The sequence below is a fragment of the Choloepus didactylus genome, chromosome 15, assembly GCF_015220235.1.
Source record: "Choloepus didactylus isolate mChoDid1 chromosome 15, mChoDid1.pri, whole genome shotgun sequence".
Lineage (NCBI taxonomy): Eukaryota > Metazoa > Chordata > Mammalia > Pilosa > Megalonychidae > Choloepus > Choloepus didactylus.
In genome coordinates, this window is record NC_051321.1 from 74,240,361 (window position 1) to 74,262,072 (window position 21,712).

The 21,712-nt window shown below is 52.2% G+C and overlaps 1 protein-coding gene across 4 annotated transcripts in view; it reads right to left on the reverse strand.

Annotated features, from left to right (window-relative positions):
* The window catches only part of DLG5 (discs large MAGUK scaffold protein 5), a 135,361-nt gene that overhangs the window by 3,005 nt on the left and 110,644 nt on the right, over window positions 1-21,712 (reverse strand). For all 4 annotated transcript variants that reach the window (XM_037804541.1, XM_037804540.1, XM_037804539.1 and 1 more), the window contains 16 exons: window positions 21,421-21,544; window positions 20,873-21,017; window positions 19,434-19,546; window positions 18,885-18,974; window positions 18,447-18,597; window positions 14,811-14,973; window positions 14,514-14,647; window positions 13,804-13,950; window positions 12,330-12,513; window positions 11,339-11,487; window positions 10,410-10,580; window positions 9,691-9,887; window positions 2,824-2,970; window positions 2,405-2,532; window positions 972-1,081; window positions 152-261 (listed from right to left, as the gene is read on the reverse strand). In XM_037804541.1, coding sequence (XP_037660469.1) covers window positions 152-261; window positions 972-1,081; window positions 2,405-2,532; window positions 2,824-2,970; window positions 9,691-9,887; window positions 10,410-10,580; window positions 11,339-11,487; window positions 12,330-12,513; window positions 13,804-13,950; window positions 14,514-14,647; window positions 14,811-14,973; window positions 18,447-18,597; window positions 18,885-18,974; window positions 19,434-19,546; window positions 20,873-21,017; window positions 21,421-21,544 — 2,263 coding nt within the window. The remainder of the gene's footprint in view (window positions 1-151; window positions 262-971; window positions 1,082-2,404; window positions 2,533-2,823; window positions 2,971-9,690; window positions 9,888-10,409; window positions 10,581-11,338; window positions 11,488-12,329; window positions 12,514-13,803; window positions 13,951-14,513; window positions 14,648-14,810; window positions 14,974-18,446; window positions 18,598-18,884; window positions 18,975-19,433; window positions 19,547-20,872; window positions 21,018-21,420; window positions 21,545-21,712) is intronic.

Genomic DNA, 21,712 nt, shown 5'->3' on the forward strand with positions numbered 1-21,712 from the left:
AAACGCCTGGTGGTGCCCAGGGACTGAAATCAGAACATCTCATAGCTGGTGAGCGCCCAGTGAGCGCGGGCCACCCCCACTCCTACGGAAGACGCCCCTGGGAGGCCTCGACTCCCTCCTCTCCACGCCCGGCACACACCTGCACACCTACCTGTGAAGTACCTGCCATACTCCTGCTCAACCTTCTGAGCCATCTCAAACTGCTCTTTGGAATGCCGCTGAGTCACCTTGTCCCTCAGGTAGATGGGGTCTCTCTGCTCCCTGTTGGGATATTCAGGGACTGGGCTGAGCCTCTCGCCCCTCCCAGGTCCTCCTCTTCCTTTCCGTGGCCAGGGGAATTGGGGCCCCCATGGCAGCAGGGGCCAGGCTGTGGGGGGCCCCAAGCATATAGCATAGCACCAGCCTGCAGGCCCCATCGGGTGTGCTGGACTGAGGGCACAGTGGGTGGCCTGGTGCGTGCACACAAGAAGCAGACACACCAGCTGGCCCTGACTGGGTGCCAGGAGCTTGGGAGCACAGGAAGGTAAAAGGAAAAGGGGCCTCGGCAAACAGTAAGCCCACCAATGAGGAAACTGCACCTCCGCACAAGCAGAGGCTTGTCAGACTCACCAGCTGGCTGGTGACTGAGCAGGGTCTAGCCCGATCTCCTAGCTCCCTGTGTCCTTCTGAGCTCCAAGCTCAGCAGCTTGGAGAGGGGGCAGAGAAGTGGGAAGGGGCTGTGCAGACACCGCTGGACATGCCGGGGACACTGTGGCAGCCCCCAAGCAGGGCTGAGGGGCTGAATGGAGAGGGGGTGCTACACTGGACTAAAATTGGCCTGACTGAATGCAAAACAAGGCCTGTGGGGGCAGGGTCCTTTCCGACAGGTGTCTCGTGTCTCTCATTCTCCTGCCTCCCTGCTCCTGAAGCTCAGGCCACCAGCTCCCATCCTGGCAAGGTCCAGGCCAAGCCCTGGGGAGCCCACCACCTACTTGATGTGCTTTGCACTCTTGTAGTGGATGAAGATGACGATGGGGTAGATGTGCAGGTTGTGCAGCCGCTCGATGGCGTGGGGAGCGATGTCCAGGAGGCAGTGCCGGTTCTGCAGGAGGAGAGGTGGAGCATGAGCACCGAGGGCAGGTGTGAGGGGCTGGGCCTCCGAGGGCACCGCCAGCCAGCCCTTCTCCTGCCCAGGAGGAGAAACCCCTTCTGGGTCCCCATGGGTCCTGCCCCTCACCTTCACACAGCTTGACCTTACTCCAAATACGAGCATGTAAGGTTCTGACTGTGAATAAGGCAGCCAAACCCATCATCGATGAAGACCACACATGGTGCACTGTGGGGACACCTGACCCAGGATAAGCTCTCCCCACCAGCTGCTGGGAGCTGGAGCCGGGCTGGCTGCGCGGGATCTGGACAGCCCAACTACAACTCTCTTTCCTGCCTTCACCCAGGTATGGGGGACTTCTTGCTTCCCTACCCCAGCCCCAGCCTAGAAACCTCATTTCTGCCAGAATGACAAAACGCAAAGTCAGAGAGGCCTGGAGGGGAGTGTGCCTGAAATATGTACCTAGGGTCCCCTCAGCCTCCAGGCTGAGTGGGGACAAAGAAATGCCACAGCCTCCTGCCTGTACCCCACCCCCACCACACACACACACACACACACACACACACACACACACACACCCTCCACGGAGGGGTCCCAACCATCGCTGAGCCCAAGATGGAAGGTTTTACACTTCAACAGGGCAATATGCACTTAAAGCTGTAAGAAGCCAACTCCTTCCTTTCACAGAAGGAAACCCAAGCCCAAAGAGGGGATCGAGCAGTCCAAGGTCACCGAGCCTGAGGAGGCTGAGTCTGAAGGAGACCCCGGACCCTTTGCTCTGACCCTACAGCCGGGTGTCCTTCCAACACGCCCTGCAGAGCTGCCCACTCCTGTTTCATGCCACCTGGTAAATGGGCCTGAGAGTGCTCAAAAGCATAAAGAGACAGACAGCCACGGCTCTTTCCCCTTTCCCAAGGAGGACCTGATGAAAGATGTGCACTCTCTCCCCAGATGAGGCACACAAACATAAAATTCTGCGCACCAGGTCAGCAGATCCTCGCGGGGACCCTGTTTTAGAATTTCCCGCAAGAGGTTTTTCCCTGGAGTTCAAGGCTCTCATCACCACCCAAGAGGGGGAGAGGCGGCAAGTGCGCAGGAAGACTCCACAGACTTTCCAAGGGTTTGTTTACTTCACGCTGCTGAAGGCACAAGCACCCAGAGACAAGCACTCGCCCCAGCTCCAGCGGCCAACAAGAGCAGACTGGGAGCAAATATGCTCCGCCCGACAGTGTGCGGACAGTTCCGAGGAGCAAGGGGGGTCAAGAGCCACGCAGGGAGAGTCCTGAAGGCAGGGGCCCGGGCCTGACAGGGGGTTACCTTTTCTGTGATCTCCTTTATGGAAGCCACTGTGGTCACATCGAAATGCCCGCTCCTCCGCTTGTAGTCGACAAAGAGGCAATCTTTGACGCCCCGCTCGATAGCCTGCTGGGAGGCCTTCATCACCTCTGCACAACAGGGACAGGGACACAGGACACGGGAGTGAGGGACGCAGCTGAAGCCCCTCCCAGGCACCACGGTGTTGCCGAGTCCTCATCACTGCCCTGGCCCCGCAGGAGCCCTCCAGAGACACGGCCACTGCCCTCTCTCTCCCCAGGAGCAAGGGCTGGGCTGCATGCTGCTCTGACCCAGTCTTTCGTCGCCTGTCCTCTAGGGAAGGCTCCGGCACACTGGGCTCTGGCCCTGGGGCCGTCATGGGGATTGACATAGGCCCGGCCGGCGCAGAAGGCGCCCCTTACCGAGGGGGCATCTGCAGAACTTGCCGGGAGCCTCATTCACTAGCATCTCCTTCACCACATCCAGCAGGGGTCCCAGAACCAGGACGGGCCTTGGAGACGTGCAGTCCACCTTCTGCACCCGCTGATAGGCCAAGCTGCTCACCGAATCTGCAGGAGAGGAGGCAGTGGCATTACGGGGACCCCAGCCTACGATGGAGGAGGGGGGGCACAACTGCTCCCCACCCCAGCAGGTCCACCTCATCCCTGGCTGCGCGCGACTTTCCCACCACGACTGGGGCACCCAGCCTCCCTCGAGGCAGGACACAGTTATTGCTGGACACCAGCCTAGGCCCCTCCTCCTCAACCACCCTTCAGCACTCAAACAGTAACTTGGGTGTCTTATGCCTGCTAACTTCCATCCAGTATCCACTCTCCTCTTCTCGTTTGAGATAAAATCTGAGCTTTAGATCAGGCAGCCTCCCCTGCTGCCACGTGTGATCATGTGACCCAGATCTGCCCGATGGGCTGTGCGCAGCGGCAGCCCCCACTCCCCCACCCCCTTGCTAGTACACGCACACAGTGGAATACTACACTGCGGTAAGAAAGAACCAGGTCCTGAAACATATGACAACACATGAACTTTGAAGACATAATGCTGAGTGAAATAAGCCAGACACAAAGAAGAGATACTGTACATTACCACTAATGTGAACTCCATGAAAAAGGTAAAATAAGTGTCTTATAATGTGGAATATAGGGGACCTAGAGATAGTCAGAAGCCACTGAAGGGGGAATGATAATCTATGTACAGATATGATAATGAGGGTGAACTTAATGGTATGGGAATGGTCACGTGTGACTATGGTTCATTAACAGGATTACGAGTATCAGTGACGCACTGAAAGTGAACATGTTTGTAAATGGTTGTTTAAGGCATGTAACCCACAGAACAGCACCATAAACCTAAATAAGTGTTAGCATGATATACTTATAAGGTATGACACTGGTGCAAAGGGTTAACAACAGAGTGGTATATGAAAAAACTACCCATTACATATTAAAGGCTATATTTAATAGGAATATCTTACCAGCACTACATTAATACTAGGAATGAATATTTAGCAGCTAAGAGCTTTGGATTGTTTTATGTTATGACAATTGTTTAAAGTTGCGAGTAATGATGATTGTACAACTAAGTGAATACAATGCGAGAAACTGGCCGTTTATCTGCGGATAGACTATAAAGTAAAATCAGGAACCCACTATTTAATAAATCAGGCTCTCGACCGGAGGATTGTGCTTGTGAAACTTAGAGCTGTAAAGGGGAGGCTGAGCCTTCCTATAATGATGCCTAAGAGATACCTCCAGAGAACCTCTTTTATTGCTCAGGTGTGGCCTTTCTCTTTCTAAGCCCAACTCACAAATAAATTCATTAACCTCCCCCCAAAGAGGGACATGACTTCCACAGGAATGAATCTCCCTGGTGATGTGGGACACAACTCCCAGGAATGAGCCTGGCCCTGACAGCGAGGGATTAACAATTCCTACTTGACCAAAAGGGGGAAAAAGAAAGGCAACAAAATAAGGGTACAGTGGCTAAGAGATCTCAAATAGAGTCAAGAGGCTGTCCTGGAGGTTTCTCTTATGCAAGCTCCAGCTAGACATCCCGAATGGCCACAGTATGCCATGCCCTTACCAAAAGTGGTCTCCAAATACCTAGGTCCCTACTTGAGAGTCTATAAAAGATGCACTCACTAAGTTTTATCTCTCAGAAACTGAAATCCACCAGAGTGTTCCTATGCCAGACAAGTCCTAAAACCCAGAGGCAACAGCCTCTTTAAGAATAACAATCAGATGCAGCCCCTTCCCCATACTGTCAACACCCCCTTTCAATATGAACAAGTTAGGGTGCTCACTGCCTGGACACCCCTGAAGATGGAGAAGGAGATTACATGAGAAGAAGAGATAGCAACAAACAAGATAGGATTTAACAAAGCTCTATGAATACTGAAACTATATATATATAGATAGATAGATAGATAGATAGATAGATAGATAGATATATTTTAGACGCTGAGGTATTAAAATAGAAGGAAATAAATGACATGGTGGAAATGTAACTTATACCATTCTTTGAAATTTGCTCTATAGCTACTCATTGAATTGTGCTTTGAAAGTCTTTCATCTTTCTGTATATACCCTATATTTCATAATAAGGGAAGAACTGAAACTGTGGAACTGTAACCCATAACAATTTTTGAAATGAAAACAGTGGCCAGAATTTTCCAAAACTACCAAAGCATCAAGCTAGAGTCAAGAAAGTGTTACAAAGTCCCCCCGACAGGATTAACGTAAAGAAAACTGAAGACAGAGAAAATCTTAAAAGCAATGGGGGGTTGAGGAGCATCACATTACCTTCAACAACAAGAACAATATGAAAAATGATTTCTCACCAGAAATAAACAGTAGGCTGCAAAATGGCCCTCCCCAAAACACCTTCATGTCCTAATCCCGAGAACCTGTGACTGTTACCTTATCTGGCAAGAAGTGGATTAAGGACACTAAGGAGGAGCTTATCCTGGATGTTCTGGATGTGCCCTCAGCGCAATCACACATATCCTTACATGAGAGGCAGACGCACACAGAGGGAAGGCAATGAAGGTGGGGCAGAGGAAACTGGAGATGGTGAAGCGGCCGCAGGCCAAGGGATGCCAGCAGCAACCAGAGCTGGAGGAGGCAAGGAAGGATTCTCCCTTCTGACACCTTGACTTCAGCACAGTGAAGTGCATTTTGGACTTCCGGCTTCCCGGCTATGAGAAGACTGGTGTGTTGTTTTCAGCCACACAGTTCATGGTAATGCGTTATGGCAGTCCATGGGAAATGAATGCACGATGAAAGCCAGAAGACAATGAACAGCATCTTTAGAGTGCTCAAAGAAAATATCTGCCAATCTGAAATTCTATACCCAGCGAAAATCTCCTTCAGAAACGAGGGTGAAATAGACATTTCCAGACAGACAAAATCTGAGAGAATTCACCACCAAACCTGCACTCCAAGAAATGCTGAAGGGAGTTGTTCAGCAGAAAGAAAACAAAATCAAAAGGAAACACAGAACTGCAAGAAAGAACAAAGATCTCAAAGAAATTTGGGCAGAGAATACAAACATATTTGCAGGGGCCCCCTGAGGAACTGGGTAAACATGCAGAAATACTAGACTTCTCCAGCTGGGTTACTAATGATGTTCTCCCAAGCATTGAGGAGTATCAACTTGGTAGGCCAAGCCCTCAATTTGGGGGCTTGCCCTTATGAAGCTTGTTACTGCAAAGGAGAGGCTGAGCCTACTCATAATTGTGCCTAAGAGTCTCCCCCAGAGAACCTCTTTTGTTGCTCGTATGTGGCCCCTCTCTCTCTCTAAGCCAACTCTGCAGGTAAACTCACTGCCCTCCCCCCTACCTGGGACCTGACTCCTGGGGTGTAAATCTCCCTGGCAACGTGGGACATGACTCCCGGGGATGAACCTGGACCTGGCATCATGGGATTGAGAAAATCTTCTCAACCAAAAGGGGGATGCAAAATAAAACAAAGTTTCAGTGGCTGAGAGATTTCAAATGGAGCTGAGAGGTCACTCTGGAGGGCATTCTTATGTGCTACATAGATATCCCATTTTAGTCTTTAGTGTTTCAGAATAGCTAGAAGGAAATACCTGAAACTGTCAAACTGTAATCCAGTAACTTTGATTCTTGAAGACAATTGTGTAACTATGTAGCTTACACAGTATGACTCTGTGATTGTGAAAACCTTGTGGCTCATACTCCCTTTTATCTAATGTATGGACAAAGGAGTAGAAAAATGGGGACAAAAATTAAATGAAAAATAGGGTGGGATGAGGGTTGGAATGTTTTGGGTGTTCTTTTATACTTTTATTTTTATTCTTATTTTCATCTTTTTTTTTTGAAGCAATGAAAATGTTTAGAAATTGATTGTGGTGACGAATGCCCAACCATATGATGGTACTGTGAACAAGTGATTGTACACTGTGGATGACTATATGGTATGTGAATATATCTCAATAAAACTGAAGTTAAAAAAAAAAAGAAGGAATGAAGAATATTGGAAAAAGTAACTATAAAGAATAATTGATGGGCAAATCAATACTCTCTTGGATTTAAAGTACATGTAGTATTAAAATGATAACAACGCAAAAGGCAGGAAGGAGGTAAACCAAGTTGCAGTGTTCTGATGTTCTAGAATTTTTACTTATGACTTATATTAGCAGTAAGTCGACGATACACATTGTAAAGTCTACTGCAACCCCGAAAGAATAAAACAAAAATGAGTAACTTTTTAAAAACTAATAGATTGGGGGTTGAGAGAATAAAAATACTTGATTAATCCCAAAAAAGTAAGAAAGAGAAAAGGAAAAGAGGCAGGAGAAACAGAAAACAAATAGTAAGATGGCAAATGTAAATCCAAATATATCTGTAATTACACTTGATATAATGAATGAAATAGTCTCACTGAATGACCAAAACAGCTGCAAGTGTGTCCAGTTTGTGACAACTCCTAGCATTGTATACTTCTCAGTAAATATATGTGTACTTTACTGTATTATATTATACGTCAATAGAATTTTTTAAAAAGATAGACTGTCACGGGATTTAAAAAAAAAAACAACATGCTGCTTATAAGAGAAATTTAAACGTAAAGATAGAGAACGGTTGAAAGTAAAAAGATGGAAAAAGATGAACCAAAAGAAAACTGGTCTAATGATAATAGTATAATTCAAGAAACATTACAGAGCTAAAGAAAGACATTTCATGATGATAAAGGGGTCAATTCACCAGGAAGACATGTATCTATCAATTCAAAATGCACTTAATGACAACTTCAAAACATATAATGTAAATCTGAAGAACTACAAGGGAGAGTAAACAAACGGCTATTTTTCAAAGATACATACATACGCAGGACATACACCAAACACACAAGAGAAAGTGTCCATGGGAGGAAAGAAGAAGGGAAAATCTAAGAGTGGACATCAAGGAATGAAGGAAAAATATGAAACAAGACAGAAACCGAGCCCTAACTGAGGGGTTGGCACACTCTGTAAAGGGCAGGAGATCAATACTTTAGGTTTTGAAGGCCAAAGGCAGAGCTGAGCAAGTCTGAGATATTAGTCTTTTACACATTTTATATTTAAAAATGTAAAAACCATCCTTAGCCCACAGGCCACACAAAAACAGGTTGGGGTGAGGGAGAAGCGCAAAACTGGCCCATGGGCAGTACTCTGCCAACCCCATCTTTCATGGGTGTGGTGGTGAGCCCTTAACCAAGAGAGGGATTAACTCAAGTCTCTGTCCCTAAGGTCTTAATTTTATAAGTAAAGAGGGAGGGACAGGTGAAAGAAGAGAAGAAGGAAACGAGCGGTCCTGCTGCCTGCTGCCAGCCCTGGCCCCACCTTGGCTACGGAGGCATGTGCCCTAGGACAGCGGGCCCAAACCACAGCAGTGTTCGGGAGAGCCTGCTTTACCAGACAAGTGCACCCTCTGTCCGCAGGCCGATCTGCCAGGGAATACCTGACCCTCCCTGATACTCAATGCCGGCTGGGGAGGGGCTTGTAGGCATATGTAAGTGACATAAGAGTGAGACTAGAAAACACCAAAGACCTGAAGAGACAGATGGCCCTTGGTCACCACTGAGCAGCCTAAAGAAAGCCAGAAGCATGCTGGAAGCGATGTCATGGAGCAGAGACTACTTTTAGCCTCACCAATGCCCATCCTTTCTCTTTTCCTTACTGACAGGACTCCAGCTTTACTGAGGCTGGCAATGCACCCAGTCAAAACACTCTTTCCCAGTCTCCCAAGCAGATGGGAGTAGTCTATGAGACAGAAGTAGAAGTCATGGGGTGGGGCTTCCAGCCAAAGTGTTTACAGAGAGCTGACAGGTGGAGACACACTTCTGCCCAGCCACATCTCCTTCCTGCTGTCTGAAAGAAAGACATGATGGCTGGAGCTGCAATGACATGTGGTGACCATGAGGAGGCCATGAGTATGGGAGCTGCGTGTGCTGGTTTGGAGCTGTTATGTACCCCCAGAAAAGCCATGTTCTTTTAATCCATTCTTATGGGGGGAGACCTATTGTGGGTGGGACCTTTTAATTAGGTTGTTTCCATGGAGATGTGATCCATCCCATTCAAGGTGGGTCTTAATCCCCTTGTTGGAGTCCTTTATGAGAGGATAAGAGGCAGATGAAACTCAGAGAGCACAGAGAGAGACATTATGGAGAGACATTTTGGAGAAAGCCATTGAAACCAAAGCCAGGAGAGAAGCTAAGAGATGAAATCCAGAGTTTGCCCCATAGAAGCTAAGAGAGGACCCCCAGACTCTTAGAGAGAAAATGCCCCAGGAGAAGAAAAGGACCCACAGGAGCTGAGAGAGAAAGCCAATGAAACCAGAGCCCAGGAGAGAAGGGCCAGCAGACGTTGCCAAGTGCCCTCCCAAGTGACAGAGGAACCCCAGATGCCAGCAGCCTTGTCAGAGAAGGTGTCCTCTTGTTGATGCCTTCATTTGAACATTTTCACAGCCTTAGAATTGTAACCTGTAAGTTAATAAATCCCAATTGTTAAAAGCCAACCCATTTTTGGTATATTTATTGCATTCCGGCAGCTTTAGCAAACTGGAACACCACATGCCAGGGGAGGCAAGCAAAATGATTAAAAGTCTGAATACTGCAGCGCCACCATACCACCCTGGATGCCCACCTCCAGACTGCTTTCGTTTGACAGAAAAGTAGACCTCTGTCTTGTTTCAGTCACCATTTTGAGGCTTAAATTATAAACCTCAAACCTAATCCTGAGAGCCCACAGGAAAAGCAAATTCAGCCACTTGCCTTCAAAGAGTGGAATGGGGTCGTTGGAAAAGGTGTCCAAGGCGAGGAGATCCTTCCCATCCTTGGACCCGCTGCGTTTGTGCTTATGTTTCCTTCGAAAGAAGGACCTGCGTGCAGCTGCCGACAGCGTCTTTGCGGCATTGTTTTCATCTTTGACTTCAGACATGCTGAGCCTCCTGGAGAATTCTTGGTCCATCCTGTGGTCACAGAGAGAAAGGCAGGGCTGGAAAAGGCCGAAGGGACCATGTCCCCACCCAGGATGTTCAGCGAGGCAAGCGGGAGCTGGGGCCACAACACAGGCCCCTGCCAATGCTCCCCCCGCAGGTTTCAGGGCTCTTCACCCACCCACGCCACTGGGGATCCCAACCCCTTCATTCCACTGCCACAGAAGGTGGCACAAACACAAGTGTTGGGGCAAGCTCTTAGGGCAGGCAAATTTCTACCATGGTGTCCTCAGCCACTCAGTTCAGTGTCAAAGGAACTGCTAGAAGAGCCTTTGCTTCAAAACATCTAAAGTTATGCATCCGCTGACTTATGCCAGAAGCCATTCTTTTGACAAATGGTGCTGGCAAACCGTACAGACCAGAAGTTGGAATGAGCAGCAGATTAGTCCTCCCGGTAGCCCAGGCCCCTGCCCTTCAACCCCCGGGACAGTTCCCTGGGTGACGGCCCACTGTGGCCCTGCCCGACCCTCCAACCTAGAGCTGGAGAAGACATACACGTATTTGCTGGGAATCTGCCCACGCTGCATCTTCTGGCCATTCTCGTCCAGCTGCCAGGCCATCCAGTAGCCGAATGTGCCCTGGGGTAAGGTGTTATCGATGTAGAGGATGTCATCCTTCTTAAAGCTCAGCTCATGCTCCACTTCTGCCAGCCGGTCGTACAGGGCCCTGGGTGGGGTGGGGTGAGGCAGGAAAAGTGATCGGGCTAAGACCTCCTGCTCTGAGCTTTCCCTAGATCAAAAACAGTCATTCCAAGACCCAGAGCCATGTCTTCCCATTCTGGCAGTGGCACCCCAAAGGAGGGAGCCATGATTTTACACAGCAGGACCAGCATTTTGCCTTTCCCTAAGAACAAGGGTGGCTCATCCCCACTGGATAAAGAACTTCCTGCCAAGAACCAAAGTCCTAATATTCCCTCTAAATGGGTCCTTCTCTGTCTTCCTTCCTGAAGGCAAGGACTACAGTTACTTCCTTAGAGATAGTCTTCCGTGACCAACAGCCATTCTTTTGGGGGTCTCAGATCTTAGGGACCATGAAGAAAGCCACGAGCCCCTCCCGGGAAATGCCTGCTCCTGTCCCTGCACATCGACAGCATGTCACAGGGTTGAGGCATCGCAGGCTCACACACACTGCCAAGGGGGAAGATGAAAACGGGAGGAGGGCAGACCAGAGGGAAACAGGGATCTGCGGCCTCAAAACTCCCCAGGCCCTAAACCCCAAATAAGGAAGTCAGTCTGGTCCAAGAAGCCGGCCACAGTTTTCCCAAGCCAGAAGCACTTCGCCGTAAGCTTATGGACCATGGGCTGGCAGATGGTCAAGTAGTGGCCATCGTGGCCCACCCGCCTCAGGAAGCACAGAAACGTTTACCGGGAACAGAGCCCCCGCCGAAAGCTCCTCCCCTAGCCCGGATCCCCAGGTTCCCGCACCTGATGTAGAAGCCATCGCCAGGCAGGCTCTTGATCTTGTTGAACTCGTCGGGGCGGTACTGCACCTTCAGGCGGACGCCGTCCTTGGGCTTCAGCATCTCCACGTAGATCTCCTCCAGCGTCTTGCTTCGGGCATCCAGCGTGCCGTACTGCCCAGGGATGTGGGGGCTGGGGTCAGCGGTGGGCAGAAGCCAGGAGGTGGCTTGGGCAGCAGTGAGGGACCAGTGTGGAGGAAGGCGGAGAATCGACATCCCTCTGAGAATCTACCTGCCTCCCCTCTGGGGGAAGGGCTGAAAAACCCTGTTCTAAACCTTGTAGATCGCACTCCCTTTATCCAGCGTATGGATGGACGAGTAGAAAAATGGGGACAAAAACTAAATGACAAATAGGGTGGGATGGGAGGGATGGTTTAGGTGTTCCTTTTTTACTTTTATTTTTTATTCTTATTCTGATTCTGGTGTAAGAAAAATGTTCAAAAATACATTGCGGTGATGAAGGCACAACTATAGGATGGTACTGTGAACAGTTCATTGTACACCATGGATGATTATATGGTATGTGAATATATCTCAATAAAACTGAATTAAAAACAGAAAAAAAAAACACCTGTTCTAGCCTCCCTACAGGTAGGTGTATTCAAACTATGGCACTTCACCTTGTTAACGCTCCTTGTATCTTCAAATATCTATAAGCTGGCTCTCCCATCAAACAAGGGACCCAGTGAGGTGGGGGACGTGACCCCCCCCACAAGAGCAGAGCATCCTTCCCCTGTATCCCAGTGCCCAGGTCGGGGGCTCTACCCATAGGTTCTCTAGGGGCCTGCCTGGCTTCCCAGTGATCCCCCCAGGGGGTCTGTGCAGCATTCTGGGTTTATAAAGAATTTCATAAAAAAAAGAAAAACCCTGACAAAGTCATCAGCTAAGAGTCTGCATCCCCATCCCCAGGTGCAGCATGGAGCATGGCGTGGCCTGCTCAGCAGTGAAGGACTCACCTCTAGGAGGAGGTCCCCCGGCACGAGGCCATCAGGACCCCTGGCCGGACTGTTATCCTCCACCTCGGCCACAAACACCCCATGCAGGTTCCCGCCACATAAGTGCACCCCGATTTCCTGTTGGGTCTTTTTAATGAGGACGACTCGCGGCTCTGAGGTCTTCTTGTTGGCATCTCCCACAATCCTTTCAGCAAGGAAAATGAAGTTCCTCAATCATGCACAGAGAGGAAGGCAACACGGGTAACAGAGAACTGCAGCTAATCCCCAAACCATTTCCTGCCTGCCTCAGGGCTCTCATAAGGAGCTCTCAGGGGACTGAGAGGTTGTCTGGTCACTAGCTCTGGTTCTGCAGGAGGTGGGGGTCAGTGGAGGTTGGAGGTGAAATGAGAGCCCAGGGTCACAAAGCCAACCAGGAACAGTCAAAATCAAGGCCCCTGCTTTCCGGCCCACAGTTGCCAACCACATAATCTGAGAACTGCGTCCCTCCCATCTGCTCTGCACTTGGCTCCTAAAACTTTGTTCTGCTTAAGAAAAGTTAATGCTGGTCTCACTGCCCAGAGCATAATTCATTTCACAGATGTTTACTGAGGGCTTCTATGGAGGAGGAGATGGTCCAAGGAATCGACAAACCAGGGAGGGAACCCAAAGACTAGCCGGCCAACAACCTGAGTGGAGGAAAACGGGGGCAGCGAGGGACACTGACGAAGGAGCCCCAGGGGAGAAGCCAGCCCATAATTAAAATTTTACTACAGGTTAAGCTCCAAAGTGACAGGACCTGGTGCTGGAAATGCAGAGTAGACTGCACTCAGGTAAGGCCTAGAGTGTCCCCAAGGCCCCACCGTCCCGGGGAAAGCGGCTGCCCTGCTGCCCTGCCTGGGTGAGCGCTCCACTTCCCCTCCGGCCCTCCTCCGGCCGGGCTGAACAGCACATGGTGCCAGGAGCACGTGGCCCCTCCACAGGGATTCTCTCCCCGCCCGCCTTTGGGAGGCCGGCTACTGTGCATCCCGAACCTTCTAACCTCACTCTCACCTCTCCCTGCCACCCTCCCATGGCCCTTCAACGGCATTACCCACGCCTCGGTCCACTGCTGTCTAAACCCGGAGCTCCCTGGGGGAGAAAGTGCTCAGCTGATGGCCAGAACCCAGGGCTGATACACAGATGAATGGGAAAGGGAGGAGAAGAGGGAGGAGGAGGGAGAGGAGAGAGGTGGAGCAAAGAAGGAGTCAATGGGAAAGCAAGAGAAGAAAAGAGAGAAAGGGAACAGGAAAGAAAGGAAGGGAAAGAGTGGGCATGACACACTCCCAACCAGGCCTGAAGACCTGGCGTGTGGCTGGCAGCTGGGGGGTGCAGTCACCCATGCCCCACACCCCTCTCAGAGCACGTGCTCGGGCTCACAGAGACAACCCTGCCTGGCCGCATGGGCTGCTGGACAGACAGAGGGAAGAAGGCTCACGGCCCTCGCCGGCCGGCTGACCTGGAGCTGGGTGTGCTCTGCTTGCACAGGGAGGTGCCAGGGTCCTCATCCTGCTCCATCAGGGGGTCGATGGCAGAGGTGTGCTCTGGGGTGGCGGTGCCGCTTCCCTGGAGAGCGGAGTGGGTGCTGGCAGGGTCCAGGTGAGAACTGGAACAGGGAGGGGCAGGAAGACTAAGGGGCAACCGTGCCCAGAGCCTCATCCCCTCCAGTGCTGCCACAGGTCTGGGCTGTTAGCAAGGACGGGGTCCACGCGGCCCCTCGCCCCCAGGCCCTGAGAAGACACAGGCACCTCAGAGCTTGGGCCCATGTAGCTGGGCACATGCAGCCAACGCCAGTTTCCTCTCCTCCCTGCCTGTCCGTGTCCTGCTGTGTGCCCTCTACAGGGACCCTGTCTTCCCCCCATGACCCACAGCACGGGGGCAGACACAGGCAGGGGTTGGCGTCTGCTCGGGAACACACCTCAGACCCCTGCCTGAGAATCCTGCCCCCCAGCCTCAGCCTCCAGCTACCCAGCAGGACCCCGACAAGTAGTTTACACTCCCTTTAAATGTTTTCCTTATCCAAAATCTGGGCTGCTCAGCTCTCTTCTTCCAGGAGCAGGATCCCAGAACTTGCAGCTGGCAGCCTTGATCTCCCCCCACGGGCAGCTGACTTGCCCTGCCCGCTTCTCCCCTGCAGCCCAGGCAGCCTGGGAACGTGCCTGGCCTCACCTGGACCGGGAGTGGCTGCCGAGCTGGTGCATGTGGGGGTTGTACTGGGCCAGGATGGTGACAGTGTCGCACTGCTGCCCGATGATGAGCCGGGCCTGCTGCTCCGTGGCGCTCCGCAGGTTTATGCCATTGAACTGGGGAGACACCCGTGGCGAGCTCAGCCACGTGATGGGGCTGGGAGGCTGGGAAAGGGGACATGGGGAGGCCCCGGGGACCTGGGCAGGGCCGAGGAGAGGGGAGGAGGGAGAGAAGGGAGGTGGGGCCGTGAACACGATCCAGGAGGCAACTCTCTCTCACCTCAAGTAACTGATCTCCATACTCGAGGCCGGCCTGGTGAGCGATGCTTCCCCCAGTCACTTTAGAGACGTAGATCCCTCCCTTCTCGCCGCTCACGATGGAGATTCCCAGAGGCTCCAAGCCCTTGTGCACCTTGACGTGACGGGGCTCTTCCACGTAAGGCCTGGGAAAAGAGCCAGTGGGTTCCGGGACTCGGATCCAAAAAAGGTTTGGGGAAGAGTCTAGAATCAGGCATGCAACTAGGCTATGCAGAAAGGGCCACAAGCACAGCTGCTCCCCAGGTGACACAGCTGCGTGAAGGCATGGCCAACCAAACCATTTTATGACAAATGATATGCATTCCTGCCAACTCATGCAACACGAACATGGCACCAACGGACACCAAAGAACCCAATCCCAGAGACACAAAAAAATGGTTCCTGTGAACGATAAACACTGATACAGTGAGCAGGAAACACTCAGATTCTCTCACTATGTGAGACAAGCTGCCTCACGCAGTATACAATTTACACACCTAGTGCGGTCTCAAGACCCCCTCTGAGAAAAAGAGATGGCTTCTGGGATGACACTCCCTCAAGGAGAGACAGTGTAAAATATCAGTTTGTATATTTACTGGCTACCTGGGGTGATGCAAATTGATCATGGAAATTTAGCTGCTGCAAACCCAAGCCGTTAAAAGGGAGGCAGGATGGCATGGAAGCCACGAAAGGGCCATGAACTTGCTGCTCCCCGGGGAGCCACCCACCATGCCCGTGGGCACAGGGTAGGCCTGAGGGGGCCTCGGTCAGGCCAACCTCAGACTCCTCCACGAGGAGGACGGGGGCCCGGCAGCCACAGGCGGTCTCAGAAGACAGCTGGGGCAGCACGGACATCTGGGAGGAGCAAAAGGCAGAGAGAGGAGAGAAGGAACACTCAGAGGAAAAAGCCGACAGAACATGATAGAAAAGCCCCAGGACACACCATCATTCGGCCCTGGGCCTCACTCCTCCAGGATGAGAAGACCCCAGCTTTTCCTCCTCTCAGGATAGCATCATGGCCAAAGGCTGAGACAGGGAGCAGGACTGGCCTCTGCCTCTTGGGACTCCCCTCGAGAGCACACGGGTAGAGGCACCCAACCACCAGAGGCAAAGCCAGCCCGGAGCTCAGCGGGCTCGGGCGTCCCCACTGCTGGTGGCCGAGCCCTTGCAGGAGAGTCAAGATGAAGATCCTCCCAGCACTGTCCTTTCTCTTCTCCCGCCCTCCAGACCATGCCCGCCTTCCCAAATGCCCCTGCGCACAATGCTTCCCTCAGCCTCCCCGGGACAGGCCATCCCAGGCCCACAGCCAGGCCCTCTCTGCGACCCAGCACACGTCAGGACACCAGACGGCGCCGAGTGCAGGAACCAACAGTGTCCTCGTCCCCTTGGCCTGAGATGAGGGTGTGGAGGCCCAGAGCGAGGGGGGCTCTCCTCCTGAGGGCGCCCCACAGAGGGGTGGGGGGGGCACCATCCTGGGCTCCTCGGTCCTCACTTAACACGCAGCCCTCAGTTCCACTTCTAGCCAATTCATTTTTCTCAAAAAAGGAAAGGATAACTAGACTATAACAGCAGCTGTATAACAGATGCAGTGACACTGTTATGACATAAAAATCAGTATCGACTGCTAAGGGAAGATGTAGAGGAACGCTGGGACATCAGCAGGCAGGCCCATATAATGTCATTCCACTTACACAAACTTGTACGTGTATTTATATGTATATCTGTGCATGATGAGATTATCTATGGAAAAACTCTACCAAAATGTTAACAAAGGTACCTCTAGGTGAGGGGACCTGGGGTAATTTTTACTTGTATATCTTCTGAATGGTTTTAATTTTTTATACTGAGCACAAGTAATTTTTCTCAGGATAATGAAGGTGCCTTTTTATAAGTGGTTAAAATTATTTTTTAGTTCTTCAAAAACTTGTTTAATAATTTTTAAGGCTGCTTTTTAAAGGGGTTTATAAAGTATAATTCATAATGAGACAAATAGCTTATAATAGTTAAGTGGGGGGTGTGACTACGTATTTAAAATAATCACAACTGAGTCATAGAACAAGCACAATATACACAGACACACAAGCCCCAGAAGGTTACCAGCAACCGAATCTCTAGTTGATGAGATTATAGTTTTTCCTCTTCTCTCTACTTTTCTACTTTTCCCAATTTTCTATAATGAGTAGTTATATGATAGTTACTTCAAAATTGGGAGGGAGGGGTCAGCATTTTTCATAAGTGCAGTGTTCTCCGCTCTGGTCACTTGCATTAAACTGCATGTCTTTGATAGACATAAGCTCCCTGCAAGCAGGAGTCACAGCCCTTGTCTCCCCCAGTGCTGTTTCCGGCTCCCTGTACACTGCAGGGAGCTCAGGGATGACTGGATTGCCACGTGACAAAACCCTCTCCTACTTCTAAGGAACTCGCTTGCTTCATGAGGCGGTCTTGTCCTTGTAATGACCAGAGATGGGGTCAAGGAGCTTAAGCCACGGGCCTTCCCACGTGAGCTGGGCAACGGTGTCTGGGTGCAGCTCCGCTCTCCCACAAGCCTCTCTCAGGTTAAGACTCGCCAGGTTTGTTGTTCAGCAACTTCAAACTTCTAAGTCAAGTATGTGATTTTCTGGGTGGAGGGCCCACCCGGCAAGGGTTCACAAAGGGCCATTGGCTCTTTGGACTTGCTTGGAGAGTAGCTGTGTTCTTTTTTTAAGTGATTAAATAAAGCCAAGTTCGAGTTGAATCAAATGTCCATAAGACCTGTGCTCTAGATGTAAACACGATCCAGCAAACTCCCTCTTGAGGAGCGCGTGTGCTGGGCAGCGTGTCTGGAGGGGGGGTACAGACTCTCAGAGGTGGAGGCCCTGGACAGACAGCAGGCCAGGAGGCAACCCAAAACCTAAACAGAGGCTGGCCTCCTTTTAAGGTTGAACCAATAACTGGCTAAGTTGTACATTCAGGCTTTATGTTCCTTTTTTTAATCCTTTATGTATTACATTTCATAATAAAAAGATTTAAAAAAAAGTTTTTTTTAAAAAAGACCAAGGGATGCTGTTGTGTTGTGGAGCCAAAAAGTGAAAGCAAAAATGACTCCTGGCTCCCACCTAGGTTCAGCCAGCCACTGCTAACACGTGACCACAGATGGATCGTTCCAACTTTCCAGCCAGTTTCCTCACCTGCAAAATGGAGCTAACAACAATCACCACTCTCACACAGGGGTTACTGCGAGAATTTCACAAGATAATACTCAGTGCTTGAACGGAGCCTGGGCATCGGCCAGGCCTTGGGGAGCAGGGAATAGCAGCTGTGGTGTCACAGTCACCGCCAGGTTCCCGCGAGCCTGCTCCACTCCTGCAGCACCCAGTTGAAGGAGCCCCCTGCTCCTCATCATCTACAAGAGCCCCACCCCTTGGGGCAGAGTCAGGCTGGGCCACGGCTCCTCCATCCCGGGCCCCAGTAGGACATACTAGTGACGCGGGGACCCAAACCCAGGTGGCCTGGTCCTGGGATCAAACAGAAACCGAGCTCTCCAATTCCTGCTGCTTGCACCAACAAGCCCCCTCTGCAGCCCACTGTGGGACACACTGCCCACCAGCTGGGCCTGACTTGGAGCCCAGGTGGCACTCACCTGTCCTTCCTCCGCTCCCCGAGGGATGCGGAGTTGACAGCAATCCTAGGCAGTGTGGAGGCTGAGGCCTGGGACTGGCTGCAAGAGGACAGGGTGTCAATATTCAGGGGTGACTGAGGAGGAGTGCTGCATTCGGAATGTGACAGTGAACCTGCAAGAGAGAGCGAGGGGCATGTGGGCCATGGGCTTGCCTCCTAGGTCTCCGGCTGCCGCAACCAAGGAGGAGACCCAGCCCAGCTGCGTGCTGCACCGCAGTCTGGGACTCGGATGCTGAGCTCCACACTGCTTCTCCGTCCCAGCATCGCCAAGCCAGGCTGGCTCAGTGCATACTCGGTGACTGAAATGCCTCGAAAGCTGTAAGCTGTGCCCGGAGGCTCAACAGTGAGAATAAAGCGACAGAGCAGGAGAGCAGGGAAGGAGGTGCTGAGAAGCACTTACCTCGATCAGAGCTCACTACAGACCGGGGATATCGCGGCGTTGATGGAATTTTAATGCGCTCTGCCTTAAACTGCAAGTTATTTGAAGACCCTAGTGATTCAAGGGAGACGAGACCTTAGCCCTTGTGATTAAACACCAGCCCTCGCTACCACTTTGGTGGTCCAGAAAGATACAGTTATGATAAAAACTCTGAGCTGGGCCTTGCTATTTTTTCCCCAGGGGGCCTAAATGTGGAGAGACTGAGAAAACAGACATTTAGCCCCATGCATGTGAATGAGCCAAGGAGGTGCAGACCGTGGGGAACACACAGGTCTCACTTCCAACCCTAGGACAGGGACAGAAACCCACGCCATGCAGCGGCTGCTCTGTCCTCTCTCCCTAACACCAAAAACCCTTCCACTTGGGGTGTCCATAAGAGAACTGCGAGACCCCACATGGGGTTATGTTTTCCACAAGCCAAGAGCAACACCAAGTCCCCCAGTCGACCGACAAGATTGGGGACCGGGAGCAAGACTCCCTAACCGGGGGGTCCTCTCGAAGGATGGTTACCAAGGCGGGCGCTGGAGGGCAGCGAGTTGGAGCCGTGAGAGGCTCTTGTCTCGGGGTCGTCGCTGCAGACTCGGTGGCTCAGGTCCAGGCTCAGACGCCCTTGGTGCTGGACACTGGGAGAGAACGGAGGGGCGAGGGGCTCAGGGAGGATGGCCAGGTGCGGCCCCAGGGGAGCAGCACAAGTGACGGGCTTCGCCAACACTCCCTGAGCCAGCAGAGGGAGGCCCAGGCACCCCAGGACTCTGTCGCTCACGGGCAAATCTCTCCCAGGCAGACATGGCATCCACTGGGCACCTTTCAAGCAGGATAAAGGGCCACACAGATGGAGCCGTCTGTATCAAATCCACTTTAGCCAGGGCTTCCGGATTTGGCTCACTGTGAAGAAGGGAATTCTACAGGGAAGAAGAGGGGCTCTCAAACTTGGGAGGGCCTGGAGGGTTAGACATGCCCCTCGGAGGACGTGGGCCACAGAGGGGCCCTGCGCCTAGTTTGGGAGGGCACGACCAGGTCAGCAGAGGGCTGAGAGTGGGTCTTGCCTGCGTCAGGCTGGCTTGCGAGCAATCCCCGGGATGGCTCTCTCTAGCTGTGTAATGAGAAGACAACTCGATCCTGCTTGGAGCCCTCGCTCCTGTGGACACCACTGAACTCGGGACAAAATCCAAACTCTTTCCTATGGCCTGCAGGCTCTGCAGCATCTGTCCCCTACGCCCTGGGTCCCCCTCCTGAACCGGCGTCCTTCCCCATGCTGTACCCACCCTGGCCATCAAGCCCACCACTCTGTCTGCACCCCCACCCCGCCAGCTCTGCTTCCCTGAGCCCCAGGTCCTCACACAGCTGGCCTTGCAGCCTTCCAGTCATCAGCATCCCCTCCCCATCCCCTTCCAAGTTACAGCCTAGCTGGATGCCCTGCTTAACCTTAACCCCAACCCCAGAGACCTCACTCTGCCTGCCTCCCCAACACGTGACTACAAAGTGCCACAGGAGAAGGAAGCTTGCTCTAGTTCCCTGCTGCATCCCTGTGAAACCAGCACAGTCTGAGGCACCTAGCAGGTGTTCAACAACGTGTCAAATAACTGAACAAATGAAGAAAAGAGTGTCCTGTTCCCAACCCGTTCCCTTGTATGAAGCCGCTTCCTCATCTATAAAAGAGTCAACAGCATTTGGCTCACAAGGATGCTGTGGGCACAAAGCAGGCTCTTTACGAGGGTCTGAGCACAGTGCTGCTGCCGCCAGCACCTTTAGGTTAAACAGCTTGACAAACTCTGCCTTGATGGACGGAGAGGGCACCTGTCAAGTTCACAGTCCCTGGGGTCCCGCACTGCTCTAAGCAGTCCCTCCCCAGCTAGACGAGGAAGCTTCTCTGCCCACGAGCTCTGGGCGCAGAGGCCCAGGCGGGCTTGGACAGCAGGGGAGCCTGAGGCGTGGAGAGGCTCGCATACCTGGGGTGCAAACCTGGGGGAGCGGCCTCCCTGGGGACGGGTGGGGAGCTGCAGGGGCCGACCCGGTGGCTCCGCACAGTGTAGATGGGGTTCCTCAGGATGGCGCTCCCGGCGGTGCTCAGTGTCACGCTCCGGGGGACGGTGCCTGGAAGGGGCCTGGGTGAGAATCACCATCCCAGAGCACCCCGTCAGCCCCACCCCGAGACCCTGCCCCCGAATGCCAGGAAGAAGCTGCAGAGTAATTTGGGAAAAGGACTCAGAAGAACTAAGAGTTCCAGCCACTGATCTGCCATCCCGCAAAGGGCTACTCGCCTCCTTCCACCTGTAAAATGGGTGAACCCTCTCTACTGCTTCCAGCTTTCCAGGTCGCCATGGGGATCATATGCTTTGAAAAACTAATGTCATCAATGCAAGACAAAGCATTACAGGCAGGGCACCAACCCCCAGTTCTTCAGACCAGAAACCAACACCCCCGTCCTCTCCTGAGTCCGGCCATCCCTGGGAGTCCACGTCAACCCTCTTCCCCTGCCCCCGCCTCACCAACTCACCCACAGAGGCCCTGCTGGGGTACAGCGGGGGGTTGCCATGTCGACCGGAGGGGCCTGGCGAGTAAGGGCACCACTCCTGGAGCTCTGGGGAGAGGTCTCCACTGGCCGAGACGCACTTCTGCTCCTGCGGAATCAAAGGCAAGAGGTGTCTGCTGGAAGCAGAGAAACACGCGGGCTCCTGCGAAAGCTGACTTCTGCTCCCTGGAGCTCCACCCCCTCTAACAAGAGGCCGCTGCACGTTCACGTTGCACGTACGTACCAGGAGAGCAAGAACTCCCTTTATAAACACCTC